A 24,964-nucleotide genomic window follows, 5' to 3' on the forward strand; every position below is an offset into this window, starting at 1 on the left:
GTGAAGATCCGAATCTGGATCCGGATACGAGAATTATTTAATTAATACAGTGATTCTTCACCACTGAGAGATTTTGCCAAAAATGATATGTCGCATGATATTTCAAAAATGTATTGGGCCCGAAATGTTCTCGTGGATCAGGCATTGTGTGGCGGAGATATATGCTCCACCAAGTGTCCTAGTTTTTAATATAAAATAGGCAAAGCCTAGAAACGAACATAACACAGTGGGTATAGAGGTTCTTCTTCTTCAATTGGGTTCTGGTTTCACTTCGAGTGTGTGTGAAAGTAAACTCATTTTTACGTCTGGTTTGTTATCCAAGTTGTCTTTATTGGTTTCTAGACTACAAAAGATGTCAGTGAATGAAAATCGCTTTTCCTTAAATTTTGCCGAATAGACCCAAACAAGGTGGGTTATAGGGTTTATTCTTCTTCTTCATTTTGATTCCGGTATCGGCTCGAGTGTGCATTAAAAGCCAACAAATTTTTATCTCCAGAACATTCATTGGGACCGGTAGGGGACATTTATTGCAAAGCAATTCTCGCTCTTGTTTCATTTGTCTCCATTTTAAATTGCTCGACTTCTGTGTTCCCCTTAACTCTACTTATCCCCTCTTGCATTGTTTCCCTGACAGCCGTCTCTGTGGCTCTGGTCCCCCCTCCTCTTCTGGCCTGACTGGTCGCCATTGTCCACCCTGTGTCCTGCACATCCACCAATGACATTGCCAGACTGTCATATCTAGCCTCCATTTTGGCTGTCATCTCTGTCTGGCCAGCCTCTCTCGGCTTGGCCCACACTCATTTCAGCAACCAGCCTGTCACCATTAGCCTTCATGTCCCGTTTCAGCTCAGCCTGGCCAGTTTACATCTGAACCATCATCTGTGTAATCAGGGTCACTAGCCCCTGGTCATTTCCCTGCTGCTGAGGCGATGCCAGGCTGCTGCTCCCCAATGGGGCACTGGGCTCATGGGAGGGGATATATTCTGGGTTACCGGGAATGTAGGGGGAGGGGGAGAATAACTCCACCACACCCTCTAATGGGCCTTCTATCTCCATGTCAGCCAGGGCTATTGTAGCGTCAGTCTAATACACTCCCTGCTGGTTAGAGCTACCCTGATCGTTCATTATCATTCAACCAATTAGGGCAGAATTGCACACTCAAGCAATTTTGCTTTGAGGAAACTGTTTCCCATGCCTCTGGTTTGAATCGTACTCAACTGACACCAAATGTTGCGGTGGTTGGATTGGCCAGTTGCCCCGTCTGAATGCCTACAAACCATGTCAAAGCGGTTGTGATGGCTGATGGGTTTGATTGTTCTGAGTCAGATCACAGGCCTGTTTTCCACGATACCAGACTCCAATGGAACCGCAAAGCCACTCGATGCGTCACACTGATTGGTGCCGTGCATCCCTTATGCTAATGCCAACCAAGCCAATCGCATGCAAGCTTCACTCAACAATGCAAAGTTACCTCCTAGAAGACATTTCCACAATATTGTTTTGACCCCAAATTCTACGAAAGTAATGTTTATGAGCTAGTATAGTAAGAGTTTATACTTTCAAGTTTGATGAACTAGTTTAAATTATTTCCATTTTCAAATCCTGTGCAGGCATATTGCATGCTCGTATCCCGTGCACCTTGCGAGGCAATGGGAGCACTTATATCAAGTTGTGCATTGAGGCTGGGAATTAACCCTGAACAAGTCACCACTCCATCGCAAGGTGCTGCCACAGAACCCTAAAAGCATGGAATGGTTTTTCCAGTACTTACTCAATCAGGTAAGGATTTCAACCTGCAATAAATGGGTCACAATACAAAAGCATAACCTTCATCATAGACCATAGTGACAAATACTCTTCATGCAGAGGTCAAGAGGCTCGTTGAAGAGCAGGGAGATAGAGCTTGAAAGGCCAATAATACATACAATAATACATATTGGAGAAGAAAGGAATATGTGAAAACAGACAAATGACCAAAGGGCAGGCAGACACACAGGAGAATAAATAGGAGAGCTGAACCAACCTAGAAACTACGAGAAAGCATCTCAAAATGCTAAGCCCATCCACGTCCAATTTGTACTCGAACTAAACTTGATGAAAACAACGGGTTAAAAAAAAAAGTCAGATTTATTAATTAGGGTTCTCCATATTTATTTATCTATATATTACTAAAACTCTCATCTTGGATGTATGTACGTTCCCGAAATACAGCCAAAACGGTACACGATAGTGCAAATATTTTTGGCCCACCTTACTCAGCATTCTCCTGCGGTGTGCAGTATCAAGTTTCGTTCAAATCGGGCAACGAAAAAAAATATTTAAAAATCAATTCGATCCAGTCAAGTAATCGTCAGGATTATTTGATCAATGCAAACAACCTCAGCGGTATAGTTCGCTGGAGCTATGTTTTTTTTGTTGAAATGATTTTTTTTTATCAACTGCTGTCACAACGGGAACCCAACAGGTTCACGGATCGTCTAGTTCTCATTATAAAGGATTGATGAAAATTTGCAGACAAAAGCTCAAGTGGTAAATGAAGAAACATGGAAGCGATTACAAAACCCGGCCATCTCTCGCCACGAGGTGGACTGCCTAAGAAGGCCTATTTGTACTTCCTGTGACATTTAGATTTTAGACCCAATTATTAATTAGTCTTATCCATTATTATTCTCATAATAAAGACTTGTTGAAAACTTGATGACAAAAGCTCAAATGGTAAAATTAAGTCACGGACAGAGTCAGACAAACACACAGACAGACAGACAGACAGACACACACTCACAATTGCAAAACCCCGTCTCCTGCTGCGTGGCACACAGGCAATCAAGGCATATTATTTGAGGGTTACGTTCGCCTCATGTTAAAAAGGCAACATCTTTCTCCAACATCAGTCATATCCTGCTACATTAAATAAGCCATTCTATGTGTGCATGTATGTATGTATGTACTTTTGAAAATCAGAGAAAAAAAATCAGGACTGGCCTGATCTTCATCAAATTTTGCATACGTGTTGGTGGAACCCAAGATCAGCTCATGCCCCCCCCCCCAAAAAAATCCCCTCCCCACAGGAGGGAGGGTGGAGGGTGGCTGAGGAGACGACTTGCCAATGCTCCCAAAGGAAGCGGGTGTTTCTTGTGTCGTAAAAACGTCGATTGGCCCTTGGTCAAACATCATTAACATGGCATTACAGCAATGTAAAGTGGGGTGCAAAAGTGTGAGTCCACTTACATCAATGGCAAATTTTCTCAAATCACGATTTCAAACACAAATTTGTCATAATATTAAAGACATGTATCCATATTCTGTGTTGTCTTGCCTGGGTTCGAATCTCAACCCAGCTACAAACTCTCATCCTAGTGTGTGTGTGTGTGTGTGTGTGTGTGTGTGTGTGTGTGTGTGTGTGTGTGTGTGTGTGTGTGTGTGTGTGTGTGTGTGTGTGTGTGTGTGTGTGTGTGTGTGAATGAAAACTGGGTATTTGGTTAAATTTAAACATCCAATTTGAAGATAATTAATGGGGTGCTCATCATGAAAAACCAAAGCCTGGTGTTGGTTTAGTGGTTAGGGTGGCTGACTTGGGATCTGAGGGTCCTGAGTTTGAGTTCTGTTGGCTTGTTAATTAATACCAGGTGGGGTTTGTAATGTACTGAATGGGAGATGCTTAGCAGGCAGACACGAGCGGAGGAACAGTCGAGCCGGGCTGTGTTGCACAAGCGCGAGCGCGGGCGTACTCTGCCCGCGGCTCCCCTTTATTACGTACGCACACGCACAAGCCGCGTTCGACTACTGCATTCCTACGACGCCTGAGGCGGCGCGCACACCTTATATCCCTTGCAGATACGATGACCACTCCGACCACTCCCACACCACCATGCCCTTCCCCGTAGGCCCGCAAACTCCACCACACTCCTCCCCCCTAAAACTATGATTATTAAATGATCACCATTATAAGAAGCATAAAGAACACAAAGGACTTCGGTATAATAATCACGAAAATAAAATGAAAACAGCGAAGTATAACAGCACACCACATCATATAATGCGTGAAAGTGGGTTAATGGAGCTGCCCCGACCAGATTCCGAAGACACAGCACCTCCCAAACTCTGGCCGTGTTACCGATATGAAGCAGTAAGGCGAAAAAAACACAGCAGCCCTACCCTGCGGAAACGCCCCCAGGCGGCTCATGCTGACACGGCCCTCGCCGTGGTCGTGGCGATCTTTCGAGCCAACCTCCCCCGGCACCATCAAACGCCTCCGGCCCACTCCCCCCAGGCAGACCCGACGTAGATAAACATTCCGAGGCCGGAAGCCCGCTGTCTGGAAGCCGTGGCGCCAGCGGCAGCCCTGATCGACCTTGGCCGGGGGCGCTGAACAGCGCCGCTGGCTGCACGCACTTAATGCTCCAAAACAACTCACGCACCACAATCAGTTGAGACGCCAACGCCCGTCTAAACGGCCTTGAGCGAACACAGAGAGCTGCGCTCGCAACCAAAGGTGGGGGTAACGCCGACCAGTGCACCAGTCTTGGTTCCGAGTCGATCCCCGAGACCCACACGGCAGCTAGACGGTCGCAATTCCATTTAAACCACACTTCAATCATAGGCTCGTTATAAATCACTACGAACATCACTTGAAGTATTGCAAACTCATTTTTCCGTACAGCGTGGTCTTTTGATAAACTCCCAGCACATGACAAAGCAACTACCTGCGGCCCGGGACAATGGAAGGCCAACCCAACCTTTTTATTTGCCACCACTGCTCCCACCTCACATTGATCATAATACCAACCCCATTGACTGATCTCCGCCAAATCCACTTTCACACGAGAACTGCTGGCATTTATTTCAACAACGTTAAACTGCATCACTAGAGCAAGGAAAAACACATATGCCATGAGCAACAACCCACAATCCACATCACGAGTCCGTTTCTTGGTTGTCGACTCGATGTTGTGACTCGCGACTCCCTTTAACGCCACGGGCTCACCGCCACCTGTTGAAGCTGCCTGAACAACACCGACGCGCATTGCCTCACGAATGCTGTCGAAGCGCGGGAACTCATCGCGAGCGAAGCGCGGGAACTCATCGCGAGAGCCGATACGGCTCTCGCCGCTCCCGAACCGCACATCACCGCCGCAGGCAGCAACGAACGGTCGCTCCCGCTGCATCGACGCGGCCCCCGCCACCAGAGCCTCGCCCTCGGTACTCGACGAAGGTCTCGAAGAGAGCACTGGCACATCTGGAGGTACGAACTGGAGATCCAGTCCGAGGTGCGCCAGCCAGTCCCGACCCAAAAGGGCGGGCCCCTCCCCTCGTACAACGAACACCGAGAGCCGGGCGCGTCGATCTCTGTAGCGCACTGAGACATCAGCCCTCGCCAGCGGTGCAATCGCTTCACCGGTGTACGTGTATAACGACAAGGCTGTCTTGACCAGGCGAATACCGCGAAGACCACGAGCCGCCTGCTCACCCATGACCGACACTGCAGCCCCGGTATCCACGCAAAACACAGTCAGTTGGCCATTCACTTCGACCTCCACCGTGAAAGGCGTCGTCATCTCCGAACCAACGGAAAACAGACTCAACCGTGGTTGCATCTCCCGCTCCGGCTCGCCAGCATCGTCATGCCCCAGTTGCAGGCCGATCTCCAGGTCACTGGGGTCCTCCCGCACCTCGTCATCCAAGACCCCAACGGAGGCCCCCGCCATCCGACACACACGCTTCAAATGTCCCACCTTGTGACAATGCAAACACACGGTGTTCTTATACGGGCACATCTGTCGCAGGTGCGGACCCCCGCACCCCCAGCACCCCCGGAAAGCCCCTTCGCTCCCGGTGCGACCGTGCTGCGGTGCCCCTCGTCCCGCACCGCCAGGCGCGCGTGCGACCTGCGGCACTTGAGCCAGCGCTCGGACTCCGGGCTGCACGACCTGCGGCACTTGTGCGGTCACCGCGTGGACCTCGGGATTAGCCGACATGCCCCAGCTGGAGCTACTCATTACGTCCTGGCCAGCAATGGTCCGGACATCCGTGAGTGTCTGCTCGACAGACGAAGCAGTCGCGACCGCCGAGTCGAATGTGATGTCGGCCAACCGCAGGATGGCTGCTACCATCTTTGCGTCTCGCAGACCAGAAATAAAACGATCTCTGAGCCGTGCCGGACGCTCCTCTGTCGTGAATTTGCACGGCACAGCCGAATGTTTCACCCGTGCTACGAAGTTCGCAACGCGCTCCTCGCCACCCTTAGCGAGATGATCGAACTGGAACCGCGCGAGATGTAACGACTTCTCTGGCGCCAAGTGGGTCTTCATTTTCGCCACGATGTCCTGAAAGGATAGCACGTCATCACTGGGTCTATGTGGAGCCACCAAATCACTTAGCAGCCAGTAGTGCTCCGTTGATAGCGAGGCGAGCAAGATCGCCTTGCGTTTCTCTTCATCCTCTACATCATTCGCGCGAAAGTAGCAACCTAACTGTTCAGAAAACAACTCGAACTCATCTCCCCCGAACACGGGTACGCATCCGTGTGCCGTGCCCCGACCTTCTGCCATGCTCGTGCTGGCGAGACCCTTGGCTCCGTAGCTTGGAACCGCCCGGGTTACTTGCCGCCCTGCACACGCCGATCCGAAGATCCTCGTCAGCCAACTGTAATGTACTGAATGGGAGATGCTTAGCAGGCAGACACGAGCGGAAGAACAGTCGAGCCGGGCTGTGTTGCACAAGCGCGAGCGCGGGTGTACTCCGCCCGCGGCTCTCCTTTATTCCGTACGCACACGCACAAGCCGCGTTTGACTACTGCATTCCTACGACGCCTCAGGCGGCGCGCACACCTTATATCCCTTGCAGATACGATGACCACTCCGACCACTCCCACACCACCATGCCCTTCCCCGTAGGCCCGCAGACTCCACCACAGGGTTGACTCAGCCGGTCATTCTTCTGAGGTTGGCAAAATGAGTACCAGTGTACTGGTAATAGGGATACTGCATCAGCGGCAGAGCCATGGCCCTAACCAATGATGCAACCAGCAGCTATAATGCTGCACTTGAAAGAGAGAGAGATCATGAAAAACCCAAAACAGGCTTCCCCTTGATCAGCCTGCTTTCCCCTCATAGGGATATTAAGCCAACATTTTGTTTCGGCCTGCTCACAAATGCCTTGCCTTGGAAGCACAACGTACTCTTACGGACTACAGAAAGTATTGTTGCGAATTCGCGCCCGCCGCATACCTAATACCCCCGGCACCCGCTCGCCTTGAAATGCCATCTTATTTCACGTAAGCAGATTAAATTTAAATTGCTCGTAATTTGGAGGGAATCAGGGGTCGCTCCACTCACCCCTGAACCGATTCCCGTAAATTTAGCTTGGAGGCGGGGTGGATTTGAATCCCGCTCCTGACAACCTATGTTGTGAGGAGGGGGATGAGTTCGTATCCCACGACCTGACGCCAATGTTGCGAATTCGCGCCCGCCGGCGTGCGATCGGCCATGTAACTCGAATCGCGACCGCGTCGCCCACCGGACGAACAATTCAGTCGTGACCCTCCTGGGACTACAGTCAGAAACCAGTCACGGGTGGGGGTTTAACCCCACCACCACCCAGTCCGCAGTCCACCCGCGCGAGATAGGGTAAATCGCCGAAAGTCGATATACCTATGGTACTCGCACGGGTAATCTGCCGAGGGATGGGACCACGCCACAGGCCGACTCCAGACACGAACCGCTTAAGCGGTTCATTCCGTATTACAGGGATAGCCGAGCGGAGTTATCGTCGGCCTTGACAGTTCCGATTAATTACCGGGATGTTGAAACCCACTACGAATCCCTTACGTGATGCAGGATGGAGAGTCAATTAAAAGGAGATGAAGCAAAGCGGGAACAATTGGACAAGCACATTTATTCCGCAACACACGGCAGCACGGAAGGCACGTATAATACAGTAACACACCAAAAGTAAGACACAGGAATACAATAAAACCAAAGAAACACACGTATGCAGTGGTAAAGAAGCAAAAGCAATGCACGAACGCAGATCTACTACCGAATAGGACTTAAACACGGCAAACTTACACAGTTTTACTTCACAGACTGGCGCCACCCACAGACATTTACACAAAAACCCAAAAAAGAAAAGAAGTCACGACTTCCCTGGGCGCGTCGTCCAGCCTTGGCGACCGCAGCCTCGAGTCCCTCCGGCGTGGTGCACCGAGCTCGTGCCGCGCATAGCTCGCGTCGTCCGCCCGACAGCTCAGACGGGGTTTTTGGGGGAACTGGATCGGGTTTCGCCGCTATCTCGGTGCGGACGGGGTGGGGAATGGCGGGTGCTCCGTCCAGGGACTGCACCGACTGGCTTGAGGAGCCCCGTGCTCAACCGAACCACGAACAGAACGGACGATGCACACACAGTACGATCCTTGCTCCGACAGTCTCGAGCCTCTCCTAGTTTCGAGCTTCTCCTGGTTTCGAGCTTCTCCCAGGGCGATCCGATGCACACACCAAGAGAAAGGACTCTCCACCCCTCGACAACCGACCGAACAAGAGACCAACTCGAACCGGGACAAGGGAACAACCAACCACACGAATCTTCACGCCCACCCTTTTGTCGGGTGGGGCTCCGCCCTTCGCCCCGCCCTGTTTCTGGCTCCACCTCCCTTCAGGAAGCTTCCCAAAAAGGGGCGTGCCCTCTCGTTCCCCCCTCCCCGCGCCGTGCGGGGGACGAGGAAAGTCAGTTTTGGCTCGGGGCCAGGGAATTATTCCCCCAAAATCAGACCCCCACCTTTTTCACCTTTGACCTCTGGCTCAAATCGCCCCTCCCCCATGCCAAAGCGCGGGCATTTTGGGCGGGAGATCTTGGCGGGAGATATTTAAACTGCCACTCCGCTCCCTTCATCCGTCCAGCGGAGATCGTGACCGCACGGTGCTCGTTGAATGGCAAGTGGCAAAGATGTGGTAGCGTAGTTGTGGAAGGTGGCGTCGTGGTGTGAATGGCATGATTGTTGGCGTCGTGTAGTGAATGGCGTGATCGTTGAGATGTTGGTTGTGGCGATGTTCGTTGTTGTTCGTGCACCAAATTAACGACAGCAAAAGAAAAACGACTAACTGAAGAATCGCAGCCCGACTGGATCACATATATTCCCTCTATACAACGGGTTTGGGCTAACTACACATGGACTTACCGATATATCTCAACTGAGGACTCTTTATGGTGTAATGCGAATTTCCACAACCGTAACAGTATATAATCGAAATTTGTCAATGGATATGAGGGTCAGAGCATGTGAACTAATGAAGTGTCAAAATCTGGAGTGAAATCTGAAAATTTTAACAAATTAATGTTTTGTTTTTTTTTGTATACCTTGTCGAGGCTCGTATGAGAGCTAACACACAACTCACAACAAGGGGGCATGAGACAAGAGGGGTGGGAGTGGAAGGGACAAAACAGTGGGGAACAGACACATTAGGTGAACTGTGGAAGGGACAGGGATGGGGATGGGACAGGGAACATGGCAAAGAAAAGATGGACATTACAGGGACTTTCAGGAAGGAAAGCAGGGGAATTGAAGGAAGTGGGCTTGGGTGGATTATCGGGGGTAGAAAAGATCGAGGATTTGGATGGGGGAAGATAAGAGGTGGTGGTGCACAGCTGTTTTGAAAGCCTGGAGGGAAGAATGGGAAAAAATAGAGTGAGGAAGTTTATTCCAAAGGCGGGAAAAAGAGGAATGAAAGAGTGAAGATGAGCAGTGATTCGTGATTTTGGTAGTTTTACCAGAAGGGGTTTGTTGGCGGACCTTGAGCGCCCTGTGGAAATGTGGTGGGGACAAATCGCAGAGAGAGCAGGGGGGGGCAAGGCTGGAGAGGAGTCGGTAGAAGACAGAAAGACCACTGACCAACCTGCGGTGATTGAGTGAGAGGCCCATAGACTCAGCTTCATTGCGGGAGATGCCGATGATCCTAAATGCCCTGGTTTCGACAGCGTGATGCCGAGAAAGGTGAGAGGCAGGAGCACCAGCCCAGAGGGGAGAGCAGTACTCCATCAGGCTATGGACAAAAGCTTTGTAAGTGGTCAGGAGCTCAAGAGGGCCGAGGAAGGACTTAGCACGACGGAGGATTCCCAGTCGGCGACTGGCTTTTGAGGCGAGGTTGGAAATGTGACTTTCCCAGGAAAGGTCATGGCAGATAGTGAGACCCAGAAGCTTGAAAGAAAAGACTTCTTCCAGAGGATTGTTGAGAAAGTGGATGGGGGGGTTTTCTAAATGGTCCTTTCGAAGAGACATAGTGAGAGTGTGAGATTTGTCTGGATTGAAAGACATGTTCCACGTGTTGGACCAGTTTGTGATTTTATCCAGATCTGCAGTGAGCGAAGAAGCTGCTGCTTGCCGGTCTGAGGGATGACAGATGGTACGGCAGAGGGTGGAGTCGTCGGCAAAGAGAAATAGAGGATTTTCCAGAGAGTCGGAGAGATCATTGATGAAAACCATAAAAAAAACAGGGCCCAGAACGCTACCTTGAGGAACTCCAGCCTGCACAGGAAGAGGGGATGAAAGAACTCCATTTAGGGCCACACGTTGACTGTGACAGGAGAGGAAGTCTGCGAGCCATGAGTGGAGATGGCCTTGAATACCATGGGAAGAGAGTTTGGTGAGTAGTGCAGGGTGCCAGACTGTGTCAAAAGCACGTGATATGTCCAGGGATACGGCTCAGATTTCCTGTCTGGCATTGAGGACCTCCATCCATTGATGGGAGAGCAGAAGCAGCATATCCAGGGTAGAGTGACCTTGTCTGAAACCAAATTGATGATTGGAAATCAAGCCATTGGAGAAGAGGAAGGATTTCATGTCTGAAGCGATGATGGATTCCATAACCTTGCTGATGATTGGGAGAAGGCTGATTGGTCTGTAGTTATAGGGATCTGTTTTTGCACCTTTTTTATGCAGGACAGTGATGTTAGCAGATTTCCAAGCAGATGGCAGATGACCTTGGGCAAAGGAGAGGGTGAATAGAACAGAGAGAGGGTGAGCAAGAGCCGAAGAGCAGGCTTTGAGGACACGTGGGCTGATGTCGTCTGGACCGGTTGCAGAATCTGAGTCAAGGTTTGAAAGCAAGCTCTCCACCTTGTCAGGAGAAAAGGACACAGAGTCCAGGGACAGTTGGGTGCGACTGGGTAAAGTGGGTAGAGATAGTGATGGGTTTAGGACACAAGATTTAGCTGCAAACACCGAGTTTAGACATTCAGCTTTATCACGTGCGGTATCAGCAGTGCGGCCATTTGAGGTAAGGGAGGGGATGGAGGGGGAACATACACCAGAAACAGAAAGGCGAGGTAATTCTTACAATTCTTACAGCGGAGATTCTTACAATTACATGTATTTACACATTTGCTTTAAGCAAGGAAGGCTGTGATCCCTCCTACATATTTTCACAAGAAAATGTGAAATTACCGAAGCATTAAACTTAACTTTTACGACTGTTCGAACAATTATATTGAGAGAAGAAAAGATTAAGGAATGTGCAGAAAGTGTAACTTAATTGAGTGAATTTTTGAATATATATAAAATGTCGAGGCTCGTATAAGAGCTAACACACAGAACGTAGAACAGGGGGAGCAGGAGACAAGAGGGATGGGAGAGGGAAGCACAAAACAGTGGGGAACATGGGAGAGGGAAACACAAAACAGAGACATGAGGAGATCTGTGGAAGGGAGAGGGATGGGGCGGGGATACACAGAGTAAACAAGATGGACACTACAGGGACTTTCAGGTCCTTACACTACGGGGACTTTCAGGAAGGAAAGCAGGGAATTTGAAGGAGGGAGGTTTGGGGTGGATTAGCGGGGGTAGAAAAGTCCATGGCCCAGTGGAATTGCAATGATCCCAGGTATACAACCGCGATGTATTATCCATGCACCTAACCGATGGGCATGTTTTTACTTCATGTATGTACAATGTACATTGTGGTATTTTTTATTATTTTCAGCACCATACCCGCCATTATACATTGCCCAAATAACCGAACATTCATGGGACCAGTATGGGACGTGTATTGCAAAGCAATTCTAACTCGTGTTTACATATCAATCAAGCTTTATGATCTCTTTTATTGTGTTACGGTGCTCTATTATTATACGTGATGCACAATTGTTCCCCATATTTTGAGGGCAATAAATCAACAACTCGCAGTTTTTCATTGGTTATGACGTCACATCCGGTTTGCGGAGTGGCCATTTTCTCGCACCGGTTTTTTTTTTTCTTTATGGAAAATATGTAGTTCATTTTCACCACCTAATAGCAGGATTAAGAAGTATCTTGTAAATTCTGTGTCAGGGCTATTTGCTTTTATGAAGTGAAATATCTAACCTCGTTAACCCTCCACAAGCCCACCTCTTCCTTTCCAAGTTATTGTGTCCCCCCTCCCCCCATCCTCACCTTTCACACTCACCCTCTTTTTGTTTTTTGTTCCATTTATGTTTCATCCTCAATTCTTCCCTTCCTCTTCTTGCTGAGTTTGCGCTTGCATCCAGTCCCAGATTGTTCACCACCACCGAGTCCTACTCTTCCTCCCTTTGATCTCATTCTTCCTCCAAATGTCCCTCTGTCGTGTCCATCTACTTTGCTGCCGGTGTGTTTCCCCCATTACCATTATGTTATTTTGTTCTGTTCCGTTATGGTCCATTCTGTGTTCTGGCTCTTACACGAGCCTCGACTTTGTATAAATAAATGCTGACATGTTCAATTAATTTAAATTTATCTGAAAATGATTCTCCATCTGATCCTTGATTGATGTGTCTCATGTCTTCCTGACAACTGAAGGTGTGGTATGTGGTTCTCGGATTCCTCTGTGGGTCCTAGATCCCCAAATAACGGTGTTGTATTTGCGACTCTCCAACCCAACAACTGCAACAAGCTATTAAAGATATCAGCTAACATCCCGCTTCTCTGCTCTCCTACCTGCGTCAAAACTCCCCGGGGCATATTATCTGGTCCAAGATCTTCATCTTCTCCTAGCTTTTTAAAACTTCCTCCAGTCCAAGCCGGAACACCTCTGAAAGCCCTTCCTCACCTCCTTGATGGATATCCCCTGACTGTTCTTATGTAAATGCTGAAGCAAAACAACTGTTTAATAAGCCTGCCATCTCACTTTCACCACCAACCAATCTCCCAAGGTGCTATTCCTCAATGGGCCCACATGTGTTCCAACCTGCTCTTTACCCCTTATGTACCTAAAGAATGCCTTGCTATTATGTTTAATATTCTTAGCCATGTCCTGCTCATACTCTCTTTTGATCTGCTGAGGTTATTTTCTCAACTAACCTCTGTTTACTTCTATACTGATCCGAGTGTGACTGCAGGCCTCTTGATTTACCCCTCACTGGAATATTATCTACTCTGCACTCGACACATTTGTTCCGTGAAGGTTGCCCAGTTCTCTGATGCTGATTGTGCTCCAGTTAGCTTGTCCCAATGTCATACCTAACTCTCTTCCCATATACGTAAAGTTTGCCGACCTGAAATCTATGAACCCTACTCTACTATCCTGAACTCAAACCGCTAACAGAATCCTTGCACACACTATGTTGTGGTCATTTTGTTCTTCCCGACAGCTTTGTTCTTTGTTCCCTTCACATTCTTTTTTTGTAAATTTCAAAAATATAAATATTTTTGACTCCATCTTTGCTCTTTACTTCTTTGGGTTCCTTCTTGGTCTTCCATTTCATGACACCAAGTTCAACTCAAACAGCAATTAAGACCAGGATTCTGAGAGTACATGCAAATCGGCCAGGGATATGGATAGCAATGAGATTGTTTGCTCAGAAGATATCAACTAAAAAGGCTGATTCAATCAAGTCCATAAAGTATGTCTGGTATGCTGCACAAGTTGTTTAAAAAAATCACAAGAAAGTAGTTGGTAAACATCATCCATGAATACAGAAAGCCAATATTTGTCTTTCAAAGATTATCCAGTCATCTCCTATAAGTTTGTTGAATCGATGAGGGTTGAGTGTCACAATTTCATAAACAGGCTCATCAATGTTATTCTTGCAGCTAAATAAATCATAGCCACAATAACAATGTGGATCAAGCTCCAGAAATGCTTTTACGGAGCACAAGGCAATGGTCAACAAATCAACAGGTAATTAGTTGATTGCTTACAGACGGCACAATTCATTAACTGCACAAAAGACGTTGCTTCGAACAAGAAACAACTTACAAAATGAACCCAGGACGTAAGGAGACAAGGCAACATCATACAATGGCTCTATTGTCAATGACATTTGATAAGATAGATCATCAGGTCAACATTTTGTTTCTTACCGCAGTTTAACTGTATTCTGAGGACATAGCAGTTGAGTGAGATTTTACAGCCCAAATGATGTCATGCAAAGATGGAAAAAGAAAAGAATGAAAAATATTCAAAATGTGATCTCCAATGTTCATTTGGAAGGTCATCATTGTTAGAATTTCTTTAAGCCGTAATGTAGCAGTTATAAGCTAGGAAAGATAATGAGTAAGTAAAGGAGTCTACCCGCATACGCGTCCCGCACAAGGAGTTCGGAATCCGTCCAAGGTACCGGCACAAAAGCAAATGAAATAAATAATAATAAAATAATAATCGGAATTAGGGCAAAAGTAAAAATGGACGTCATTGTGAAACTGTATTTCAATCTCATGAAATGCCAAAGTAGTGGATGTCACTATTATGTGGATACTTGAGCACGTCCACTTACCGATAAAGGGGCCCAAAAGTGTCGAACTGATGCCCCATGTATTTGTGCAGCTGCTGGAAGCCTCCCTGCGCCCAAAGCCTCAGAAGGTTCCTCCAGCCGCTCCCGCGCGGTCCTGGGACCTTGTCAAACGGCTGTGGCCCTGAGCCCCTGGAGCACCGCGACGCCCTACGGGCGCCCAGAGTCAGGAGACGCCTCGTATGCATGTCGTGACCACGGCAACCAGCCAGCATTGTCGTGCAGAAGTGAATAAACAGCGACTGTGCAGAATTTAAAGAGTTGTAAGCAAGGAGGGGGCCACTATACTTGCGTAAATGCGAAGGTTAAGAGAAAGAAAGGAAGATGGATGGGAGAATGAAGGTTGGGGCAGAAGAAGATAGGGCTGTGAGTGAAGGAGAGAGTCCTTGTGTAGATTGGAAAAAAAAAGAAAGGGTGAAGAGGGAGGGGAAGAAAAGACAGACGGGGCAAGGATGCATTTTTGTTGAGTAAGAAAGTTTTAAAAAAATATATAAAAATCTCGATTAAAAACGTTACATCACAAAACTTAAAGGCAAAACAATCAGCAAACTGGAAGGGCACTCGGCGGAGCATATACCTCCACCACGTAATGCCTGATCCACGAGAACATATCGGTCCCAATACATTTTTGAAATATTATGTTATACAGTACTATCTCTCGTTTTTGGCCCTATCTCTCAATGGTGAAGAATCACTTTAATAATTAAATAATTCCCATATCCAGATCCGGATCCAGAGCATCACCAAAATCGAATCAATTCTTTCTTGTCACACACCCAATGGGTCGACCAAGTTTCATCCGAACCCGTCTACAACTTTTAGAGATATCATACTATTTAACATTTCTGCCTCTATCTCTCAATGATGAAGAATCACTTTAAAAACTTCTACTAGTCGGATTCGGATCTTCACCAAAATATAATCAGTTCGGCCTTGTTACACACCCAACCTGTCTACAAAATTTCATCCGGATCCGTCAATAACTTTTTGAGATATGTTGCACACAAACAAACAAACAAACAAACAAACAAACAAGCAGACAGACAAGAGAGGGGTGAAAACATAACCTCCTTCACCTTCGGTAGTGGAGGTAATAACCACAAACTTGATCTCCACATTGAGGCTCTCTGGGGACAGCCTTGAGTGCGTTTGCAAAACAAACCAGGGAGGGGACCTATTAAATCAGTAAAGTTGGTCTACTGCCCAACCAAACCCAACATTGAACTTCGAATTTGATCAAAGTTATTATCCAAGTACTACTGCACATATATATTTTGTGAAATTTTTTTTAAACTATTAAATAATACAGGTATGACATACCGAAATTATAATTCTCAAATGAACTTCACAATTTTGAAAATCAATTTCTGCTTTACAAACAAGGAAATGAACACGTAATCTCAGGAAAGAAAGGATTGCGAGGAAGTGTAAGCAATGCATCGAAATCCCTTTTATTTAAACTTGAACACCATCCTGAGGCTCAAGTGGTGGAACTTTTCTACAAATCACAGGCAAAACACTTAGTCCAATCAAGTACCAGTTAGTTAGTCCAAATAACTGCTAATCTTGGATAAGATTAATTTGAACAAGGTACGTAGGGCATTCAAAAAGTTCTCCAAACATGATACACTGTTCCTCTTTACCCCTTATGCACTGCCTTCCCCAAACCCCTCCCCAGCACCCTGCCTTTCAAATCCCGGATCCACTTGTGTTTGAGTAGGCACAGAAAGGTGGTGTTACTAGCACACCTTTTTCTTTATTAAAAAGCTGAACAGAAGTAATTATCATGGTCCAACAAGACGTTAAGTTTTGTTTGCCAATTAACAACAGGTAGCTTGCTCGTTCCACAATGAATTACATCCATACATCCCTGAACAAACCAAAATTACATCTCTCGCTTCCCACATTTAGCTAAACTATTAATATCAATATTCTTAATTATCAAGTACAACAATGAAGGAACCTGGGATGAAAGTGGGGTGGTGGAGAGGGGTGAGAGGAGGGTAAGAGGAAAAGGGGGAAATTAAGGGAAGAGTAAATTGGCACCTGTGTATGCAGTAAGAATACTGTTCCACGAAATTAAAGGAGCAAAATTTAAAAACTAACCCACTTTTATCGAGCATTAAGTTACAACAAACCAACCAGATGTTTATCGCGGCATTTAATCATAAAAGAGGTCAAGATCATGATCAGCAGAGGGGTATGCAGAAAAAGGTTTGCGTGGAAGGTGAAGTCACATTATGTTCTCCTGGAAGCCAAAACAGACGTCACCAGAATCGTCAGCATCGAGTATGAGCTATCCTGCCATGAATACCTTTCTTGCATCTCCTTGGCACGCTTCTCATTAGATGACTGACGATGTTTTGTGGGATTGTGTTCCAGTCTTAATTTGGCACCACTTTGTGTTCCCCGGGGTCAGGTGGATGATTATGACGTTGAAGAATATGAATTTCTAAAAGGTCCCAAAGATGTTCTATCAGATGACATTCCAGACTTCTTGCTTACCACTCCATTACGTCTATAGTTCAGTGTGCAAAGTGTTCCATAACGATTCTGGCAGTGTAGCATTGAGCGATATTTTGATTCAAAATTAACATCGGACCAATGGCACAGGGTAGCACAAGATAATAATATTACAATGGTGCAAAATCTGTCATTGTATCACCTTGCTGCAAATGCACCTCCGAGAAGCATGACGAGGTCTGGAGGTCACCGATACAGAGGCCACCCAAGCCCATGACTAACTCCCACGACCTTCACCAGGATGTCGCCTGTACAAATCGGTATTTTGATACTGCGTCCATAACAATGGGAATCATAGAAAGGGACACACAAACCTGGCCGACAAAGAATAATAATCTCAAAATTTCTGCCTCCTCCCCCCCTTCCACTTCCCACCTTTCTTCTAGACTCTAAAAACTGTATTCTGTGTCTCTTTCTGCCGATTTTTCTCTTAAACTACTCAACCAAGAACCCCAATACCCTTATCATGATAAAGCTCTTTGTCCGAGTAGTTCTGGTTGTATACTTTTTCCATTATGAATGACTTGATATGTTTGTTTTTAGCTCACCTGGAATGTAGTTCCAGGGAGCTTATGGGATGGCGTGTCGTTCGTCCGTCCATCCTTCCGTCAATCCGTCCATCCACAAACATTTGCAACTTCTTCTCTAAAAGTACACACGTGATTTCAATGAAACTTTTTCAATGAAATTTCAATGAAAAGAATAGAGTGAGGGAGTTTATTCCAAAGGCAGGAAAAAAGAGGAATGAAAGAGTGAAGGTGAGCAGTGATTCGTGATTTTAGTAGTTTTACCAGAAGGGGGTTGTTGGCGGACCTTGAGCGCCCTGTGGAAATGTGGTGGGGACAAATCGCAGAGAGAGCAGGGGGGACAAGGCTGGAGAGGAGACGGTAGAAGACAGAAAGACCACCGACCAACCTGCGGTGATTGAGTGAGAGGCCCAAAGACTCAGCCTCATTGCGGGAGATGCCAATGATCCGAAATGCCTTGGTTTCTACAGCGTGAAGCCGAGAAAGGTGGGAGGCAGGAGCACCAGCCTAGAGGGGAGAGCAGTACGCCATCAGGCTGCGGACAAAAGCTTTTTAAGTGGTCAGGAGCTCAAGAGGGCCGAGGAAGGACTTTGCACGAAGGAGGATTCCCAGTCGGCGACTGGCTTTGGAGGCGAGGTTTGAAATGTGGCTTTCCCAGGAAAAGTCATGGCAGATAGTGAGACCCAGAAGCTTGAAAGAAAGTACTTCTTCCAGAGGATTGTTGAGAAAGTAGATGGGGTTTTCTAAACGGTCTTTTCGGAGAGACATAGTGAGAGTGTGAGATTTGTCCGGATTGAAAGACATGTTCCACGTGTTGGACCAGTTTGTGATTTTATCCAGATCTACAGTGAGCGAAGAAGCTGCTGCTTGCCGGTCTGAGGGATGACTGATGGTACGGCAGAGGGTGGAGTCATCAGCAAAGAGATATAGAAGATTTTCCAGAGAGTCGGAGAGATCATTGATGAAAACCAGAAAAAGAACAGGGCCCAGAACGCTACCTTGAGGAACACTGCCATTCCCTCCAGGCCTTCAAAACAGCTGTTCACCACCACCTCTTATCATCCCCCATCCAAATCCTCGATCTTTTCTACCCCCGATAATCCACCCAAGCCCACCTCCTTCAAATTCCCTGCTTTCCTTCCTGAAAGTCCCTGTAATGTCCATCTTCGATTCCCCATGTTCCCCGCCCCATCCCTCTCCCTTCCACAGATCTCCTAATGTCTCTGTTCCCCACTGTTTTGTCCTTCCCACTCCTCCTCCTGTCTCATGCCCCCTTGCTGTGCGTTGTGTGTTCGCTCTCACATGAGCCTTGACAAGGTATACAAAAAAAAAAAGAAAACTTCACCACAACCTCCATGACCCAGTATGTACCAAAGTTGTTCATGGCATTAAAAAAAATTAAAAATCGGGCCCTAATGGGTCTACGGGGGTTGTCCCTCAAAATAGGTAGTTGCTTTCTTCTCAGAAACTACACATAACTCAATTCCAATGAAACTTGACCATAACCTTCATCACCCGTGATGTACCAAAGTTTGTTCACGACATTAAAAAAACATCCAGAGGTATTTACTTTCTTCTGTTACATATTTTGTGGGTTATTCACACCAACCAGTGATTCCATAGTTTTCTTATCCAGCCACTACCAGGTGAGCGTCCAGGGGTATTGCCCAATTTTTTTTTAATCATTTCGCTTACTGATCCACTATTTTTACAGAATAATCGTGAGATGACAGAATCTCATGAGATTGTGAAATTAACGTTGTTCCGCCGTTATTTACTTTTTCACTGTTATTAATGAATGGGAACAGGAACGTTGGTAAGAACTGGCATGTTATTAGGAACAGGAAGAAAGGGGGGAGGGGAGGATGCAGAAAGTAGGAGGTTGGGTGCAGTGAGTTAGGAGAGGGAGGTTATAATGTTGGGGATTGCAGACTTGTGGTTTGGGGGGGGGGCGAGTTGAGTACCTAGGGTTGGGTGGTAGAGTAGTTGAAGACTTGGGGTTGGGTCTGGGGGGAGTTGGGGTTGGGGGCTTTGGGTTAGGTGGGGGAAGTTGAGGATTTGGGGTTGGGTGTTGAAGACTTAGGGTTCGGTGAGGGGGGGGTTGAAGACTTGGGGTTGGGTAGGGGTGTTGAAGACTTGGGGTTTGGTGGGGCTGTTGAGGACTTCGTGTTGGGTGGGGGGTTGAGCACCTGGGGTTGTGAGGGGGGGTAGTGAGGACTTAGGGTTGGGTTTGAGGAGCTGAAGTCACATTTTACATTACACGGAATTTCCCTGGGTCCCTGCTAGTATTAGTATGGAAGACGTACCATTGATAAGCTTTATTCAGGCCACTTTATGAGACAATCTCCATCCTCTTCAATAAACAGTATTTTATCATCCAACTTGCAACTTCTTGATCCCAGCTCCAAGCCTTCCTTGTGTAGTGCCCTCAGTGTAGTTGATGTGGCTGTGTTAATCTCTTCAGTGGAAGCAAAATGTTTTTGTCAACAGCCGTTTTTCATTTTGAAGAATTAAGAGGAAGTCACAGTGACTCAACTCTAGTGGGTATGGCTAAAAAAGAAATACGAACTCCATTGCTCTGCCTGAAGGCAGACACCGTACTGCCAGAGCAGCCGAACAACAAGGATAACACTCAGTGGTAGTCAGGACAGAAACTTGGAGTTTGTTCAGGGTGCTGGAAATAACTCGCCCATTGTTTGTGAAAGACACTGTGGGATTTTTGACATCCACCAACTAATCCTGACAGGCTAGATGCTCAGTTTAACATCCATTTGTGGCACACACACACACACACACACACACACACACACACACACACACACACACACACACACAAGGATGAGACTTTGTAGCTGGGTCGAGATTCCAACCCAGGCAAGACAACTCAGAGAAGAGTGTACAGTATATACCTCTAGGCTATCCTGGAAGCCCAGTGAATATGGTATACAAGGTAAAATCTCCCCCTTGTATGATCCTAACAGTGGGCATTGTGTTTTGAATGTGACACAGCTTCGTCATGGAGGAGGATGTGTCTGGAATAGATTTATTCCAGATATATCCTCCTACTCCATTGTCATACCCTACTCCATTATCATGGAGGATGGTATGACGTTGTCTCGAAGAGATTAATACTTTTTACACAGTGCAAGTCTTTGATGGTCAATGGTCATGCAATTACTATTTCCTAATTGTCTTCATTCACTATATTATACCCTGTGGAACTTCCTCGTCAAATAAAATTCGAATGTGGTTGTAAAAAACAACAATGTGTTGCTCCTCGATGTTCCCTTGTTGGCATCTCGCATGCCCTTTTGGGATGTAGAGAAGTCTAACTGGGTCCTTCATACATATCTGAAAGAGATTTCAATTCTGGTTTGTAATGGTAGCACCACTTTTTTTATTCCACCATGATAAGTTCCCATTAAAGAAAGTGTCGTGTGGAGCGATTTCAGTATTGGCTCATCCATGAGGAAGAATGGCACCCATTTTGCCGTCATCTTTCTTTTTCCAAGACCATCAGTGATGATGCAATGCACTGTTGACTTGCAATTTCCTGGTTTGTTGCAAGTTGTTGAATTATGACCTTGAAGCAAGAGATTATTAATAACAGTGACATTGTCCTTCCATCGTCTGGTGGAAGGCCTGCCTTAATGCAGTGTCCGCGTGCACATACGTTTTTCCTCCCAGAACGGATAATACCCTTTGCTTAAAAGTACTCTGAAGAAGAGAAATGTGAGCAGGAGCTCCAAAAAATTGCTGATGGATTTCAAATGCATCACCATGAACCTTACAAGAGTTCATTTGTCTTCTTTGCTGAAGCTTTTGCTGCCACGGCCACGTCATTGATACGAGATGGTATTATAATTCCCAAAATAAAACATCGACTGTGAGAACCTTGATAATTACCACATATATCAGTAAATAAAGAAAAGGTATGGGTTGACTCGGTGGCCCAGTGGTACGCACACTTGCCTCAAAACCATCTACCCTGAGTTTGAATCTCAACGGATCTATGGGCGTCCCATCTACTGGCATTACTTGGTGGACAAGAAAAATACTATGGTGTCCTTTGCAAAGAGTAGGTGAGCTATTTCTGGCACCATGTCCAAGTTCCTAATTCCTGCCTCAACTACTGCTGGGAGAGGCATGGCAAACCACCAGCATGACCTTGGGCGAAGAAACTGCATTGGCAGAATCAATGCTCAGTTACACAGAGTATCGTACATCAAATCAGAATGAAAAGGTACCCAAGAAATTTTGTGATCACATGGAACTTTTCAGGAAACTAAAAAAGTTTTTATATAAGTAGACTAGTAGTAAAGCTCGGCATTGCTCGAGCAACGCCCGGGCTTACTTGCAAATTTCCTGAATAGCTGTTAGCGGTTAGGGGTTAGGGGTTAGCGGTTAGGGGTTAGCGGTTAGGGGTTAGCGGTTAGGGGTTAGCGGTTAGGGGTTAGGGTTAGGGTTAGCGGTTAGGGTTAGGGTTAGGTTTAGCGGTTCGGGTTAGGGTTGCGGTTGGGGTTAGCGGTTGGGGTTAGGGTTCGCTGTTTGGGTTACGGTTAGGTGTTAGGGTTAGGGTTAGCTGTTAGGGTTAGCTGTTAGGGTTAGCTGTTAGGGTTACGGTTAGCTGTTAGGGTTAGTGTTAGGGTAGCTTACCCTAACCCTAACACTAACACTAACCTAAACCTAACCCTAACAGCTTGGCATAGCGGAGGTAAACAGCGCCCAGGGCAAAGTGGAAATTTGCGTCCTCCGTAGGCCTTAAACTTGAGTGGATTTGAATGGAAAATCCCATAAGGGATATCGATTTTTTTCGAATATCGGAAGTGTTATGGAAAAAATTTATATCCAATGACCTAAGTTGAACCAAAAGCCATAATCGTACCGAATTTGAATGGAATCCGTTGGAGTTTGTGAAAATGCATCAAAACGAATTTTGAGGGGCCTCTTAAGGAAGACAATAATATCATTAGTATACGTGCCAAATCTTGTTTCATTTCATGCATAACAAAAATCTGATGGTGGAACAAAGAAAGGGGCGTGTCGAAATATTAATATAGATGATTAATGGAGTTTCTGGGACTTCCCATTCAAATGAATGGGGGAAAAGGGAAAAACTTTCTGACTCAAGCCCCAAAAGCCCAAAATAGGAGACTAATTTTCTCCCCACGTATCCTCTTCCCTCCCATACAAGCAAATGTAAAATTGAGACTTACTGATTAAAGCACTTCTTCCCTTTCATATTTTCATTCCACTCAAAGAACGAACCAATGAATATTTGTCCATGTTCTACTTTGGGGAATAAGTTAATTTTCTTACAACATTCATTTCCATCGAGTATATTCACAAAGGTTACTTTGGAACTTGGTTCTTGGTTTAAGTGTCTTTGTTGAGCAGAAATGAAATGATAAACTTCTCTCAATGCTCTTATTTGACCACCTCCTGAGCCATATATCATTTTGAGATTATAGTAAATTGTTTTTCCATTGTTTAATTGATATCCATCAAAGTTTTCAGTCCATTCAAAGATTTTTTTTTCTTTACATCCTCCAACTTATTTGTAATTAAACTTACCCGCTTATTTGTTTTATCTACTTTTACCCCAGTTATTTCTTCAATAAGACTTATTTGATATTTCTCACATTCTTTATGTTTTCCATTTAAATACCAAGGCAAATTACATCTCCACTCTTTGGTTTGGTTATTGCTTGGTTCTATCATTTATAAACAAGTAAAAAGACGGCAGTAGCCTGTTAAAATTCCAAACCCAATATCTCAACACTTATACTTATAAACATAAGGGAGACGATTGATTCTATTCTCGAAAATATATCTTTTATCATCAAAAGCTCCTCATGCTTTCTTATTTATCTCTTCTGCATATAATTGATGTTTATAACTTCTTATTGTGTTCATTTTTCTGTACTCTTCCTTCTTTAAGTTGAAACAGTTGTAATAATGTTTAAAGTTTATTGTTTCCTTGATTATATTTTTCTTTATTCCCTTTAGCTTCTTATCACACCTTTCAATGTTATTATTATCAATATATGTAAAAGCATAAGAGTGATCTCAATCCTATAAATTCACTCATGACCTTCCCACCCAATTCATCATTAAACTTACCAATAACCTTTTTATTCTTTGATGAAAACAACACATCACCTGACTTATAATTACTTGTATCATATACACACATATATATATATATATATATATATATATATATATATATATTTATACATATATATATCAATAGTATCAATCATATCCTCATATACATCACTTGGATTAATTTCTAATATAAAACTATCTGTATCCATATATAGCAATGACACATTATCCTTATACTTTGATTTTAAATTATTATTGTAATAGTTATAGATTAACGACTTTGACAAGTCAAGAATTGATGTTCCGATATAAATAGGTTTATCCATTTAATATACTCTCCATTTTCAAATGAATAGCACAAAAGTTCTCTGAAAACACCTCCGCTGGTTCAAAACTTTGTCCATTAATTAACTTTGAAGCCTGTTTCCAAGATGTAGCAAGTCTTATGTTTTGTCGATTCCAAACATTTTCCATAGTCTTTCCAAATACAGCATTATTCATTAATTTATAAAAGTCCTTCTCAAAATCTGTTTTTGCTTCTGTTCTCCTTTTTGTATGAAAATCAATATACTTCTTGAACCAATGACTGTTTAAATTTCAAAATCTGATTAATTTTCCTCTCTCAACCCAGCAGATAAATATTGTCTCAAGTTCCTTTGATGCAAAACATAACTTTCTCATTTAATGGAGTAAGTAGTTTTTTCTGGAGATTTACCTTTTATATTAAATGAATGTTGGTAATCACGTAACCATTCTTTTCTTGGACTTTCTTTATCAGGGACATAAGGTAGGTATTTATGTTCATGACGAAATTCTTCTGGATATTTTAAATCAACCTCAAAATAATATCCAACTTCAGCTTCATCCAATTCTTTTTGAGAGGAAACAACAATGTCTTGTAAAACTTTTCATAATGTTTTTCTTTAACCCATTTAAGTTTTCCATAAGGTAAAGATTGAGACATAGCCCACCCATACAAATTGTTAGCATCATAATACATCAGGTAAGAGTTGTCCTCATTCTTGTTATAATCAGGCAGACATTTGTTATTTTCTTTAGCATATCTCTTG

At 45.2% G+C, this 24,964-nt stretch overlaps 1 protein-coding gene across 4 annotated transcripts in view; it reads right to left on the bottom strand.

Annotated features, from left to right (window-relative positions):
* Positions 1 to 24,964, bottom strand: part of LOC147011659 (cholesterol side-chain cleavage enzyme, mitochondrial-like) — a 93,516-nt gene that overhangs the window by 55,257 nt on the left and 13,295 nt on the right. For all 4 annotated transcript variants that reach the window (XM_085858583.1, XM_085858581.1, XM_085858582.1 and 1 more), the window contains one exon: positions 14,719 to 14,975. In XM_085858583.1, coding sequence (XP_085714709.1) covers positions 14,719 to 14,948 — 230 coding nt within the window. In that variant the 5' untranslated portion in view covers positions 14,949 to 14,975. The remainder of the gene's footprint in view (positions 1 to 14,718; positions 14,976 to 24,964) is intronic.

The sequence above is a fragment of the Eptatretus burgeri genome, chromosome 15, assembly GCF_056783735.1.
Source record: "Eptatretus burgeri isolate ZD-2024b chromosome 15, Ebu_testis_v1, whole genome shotgun sequence".
NCBI classification, from domain to species: Eukaryota; Metazoa; Chordata; class Myxini; order Myxiniformes; family Myxinidae; genus Eptatretus; species Eptatretus burgeri.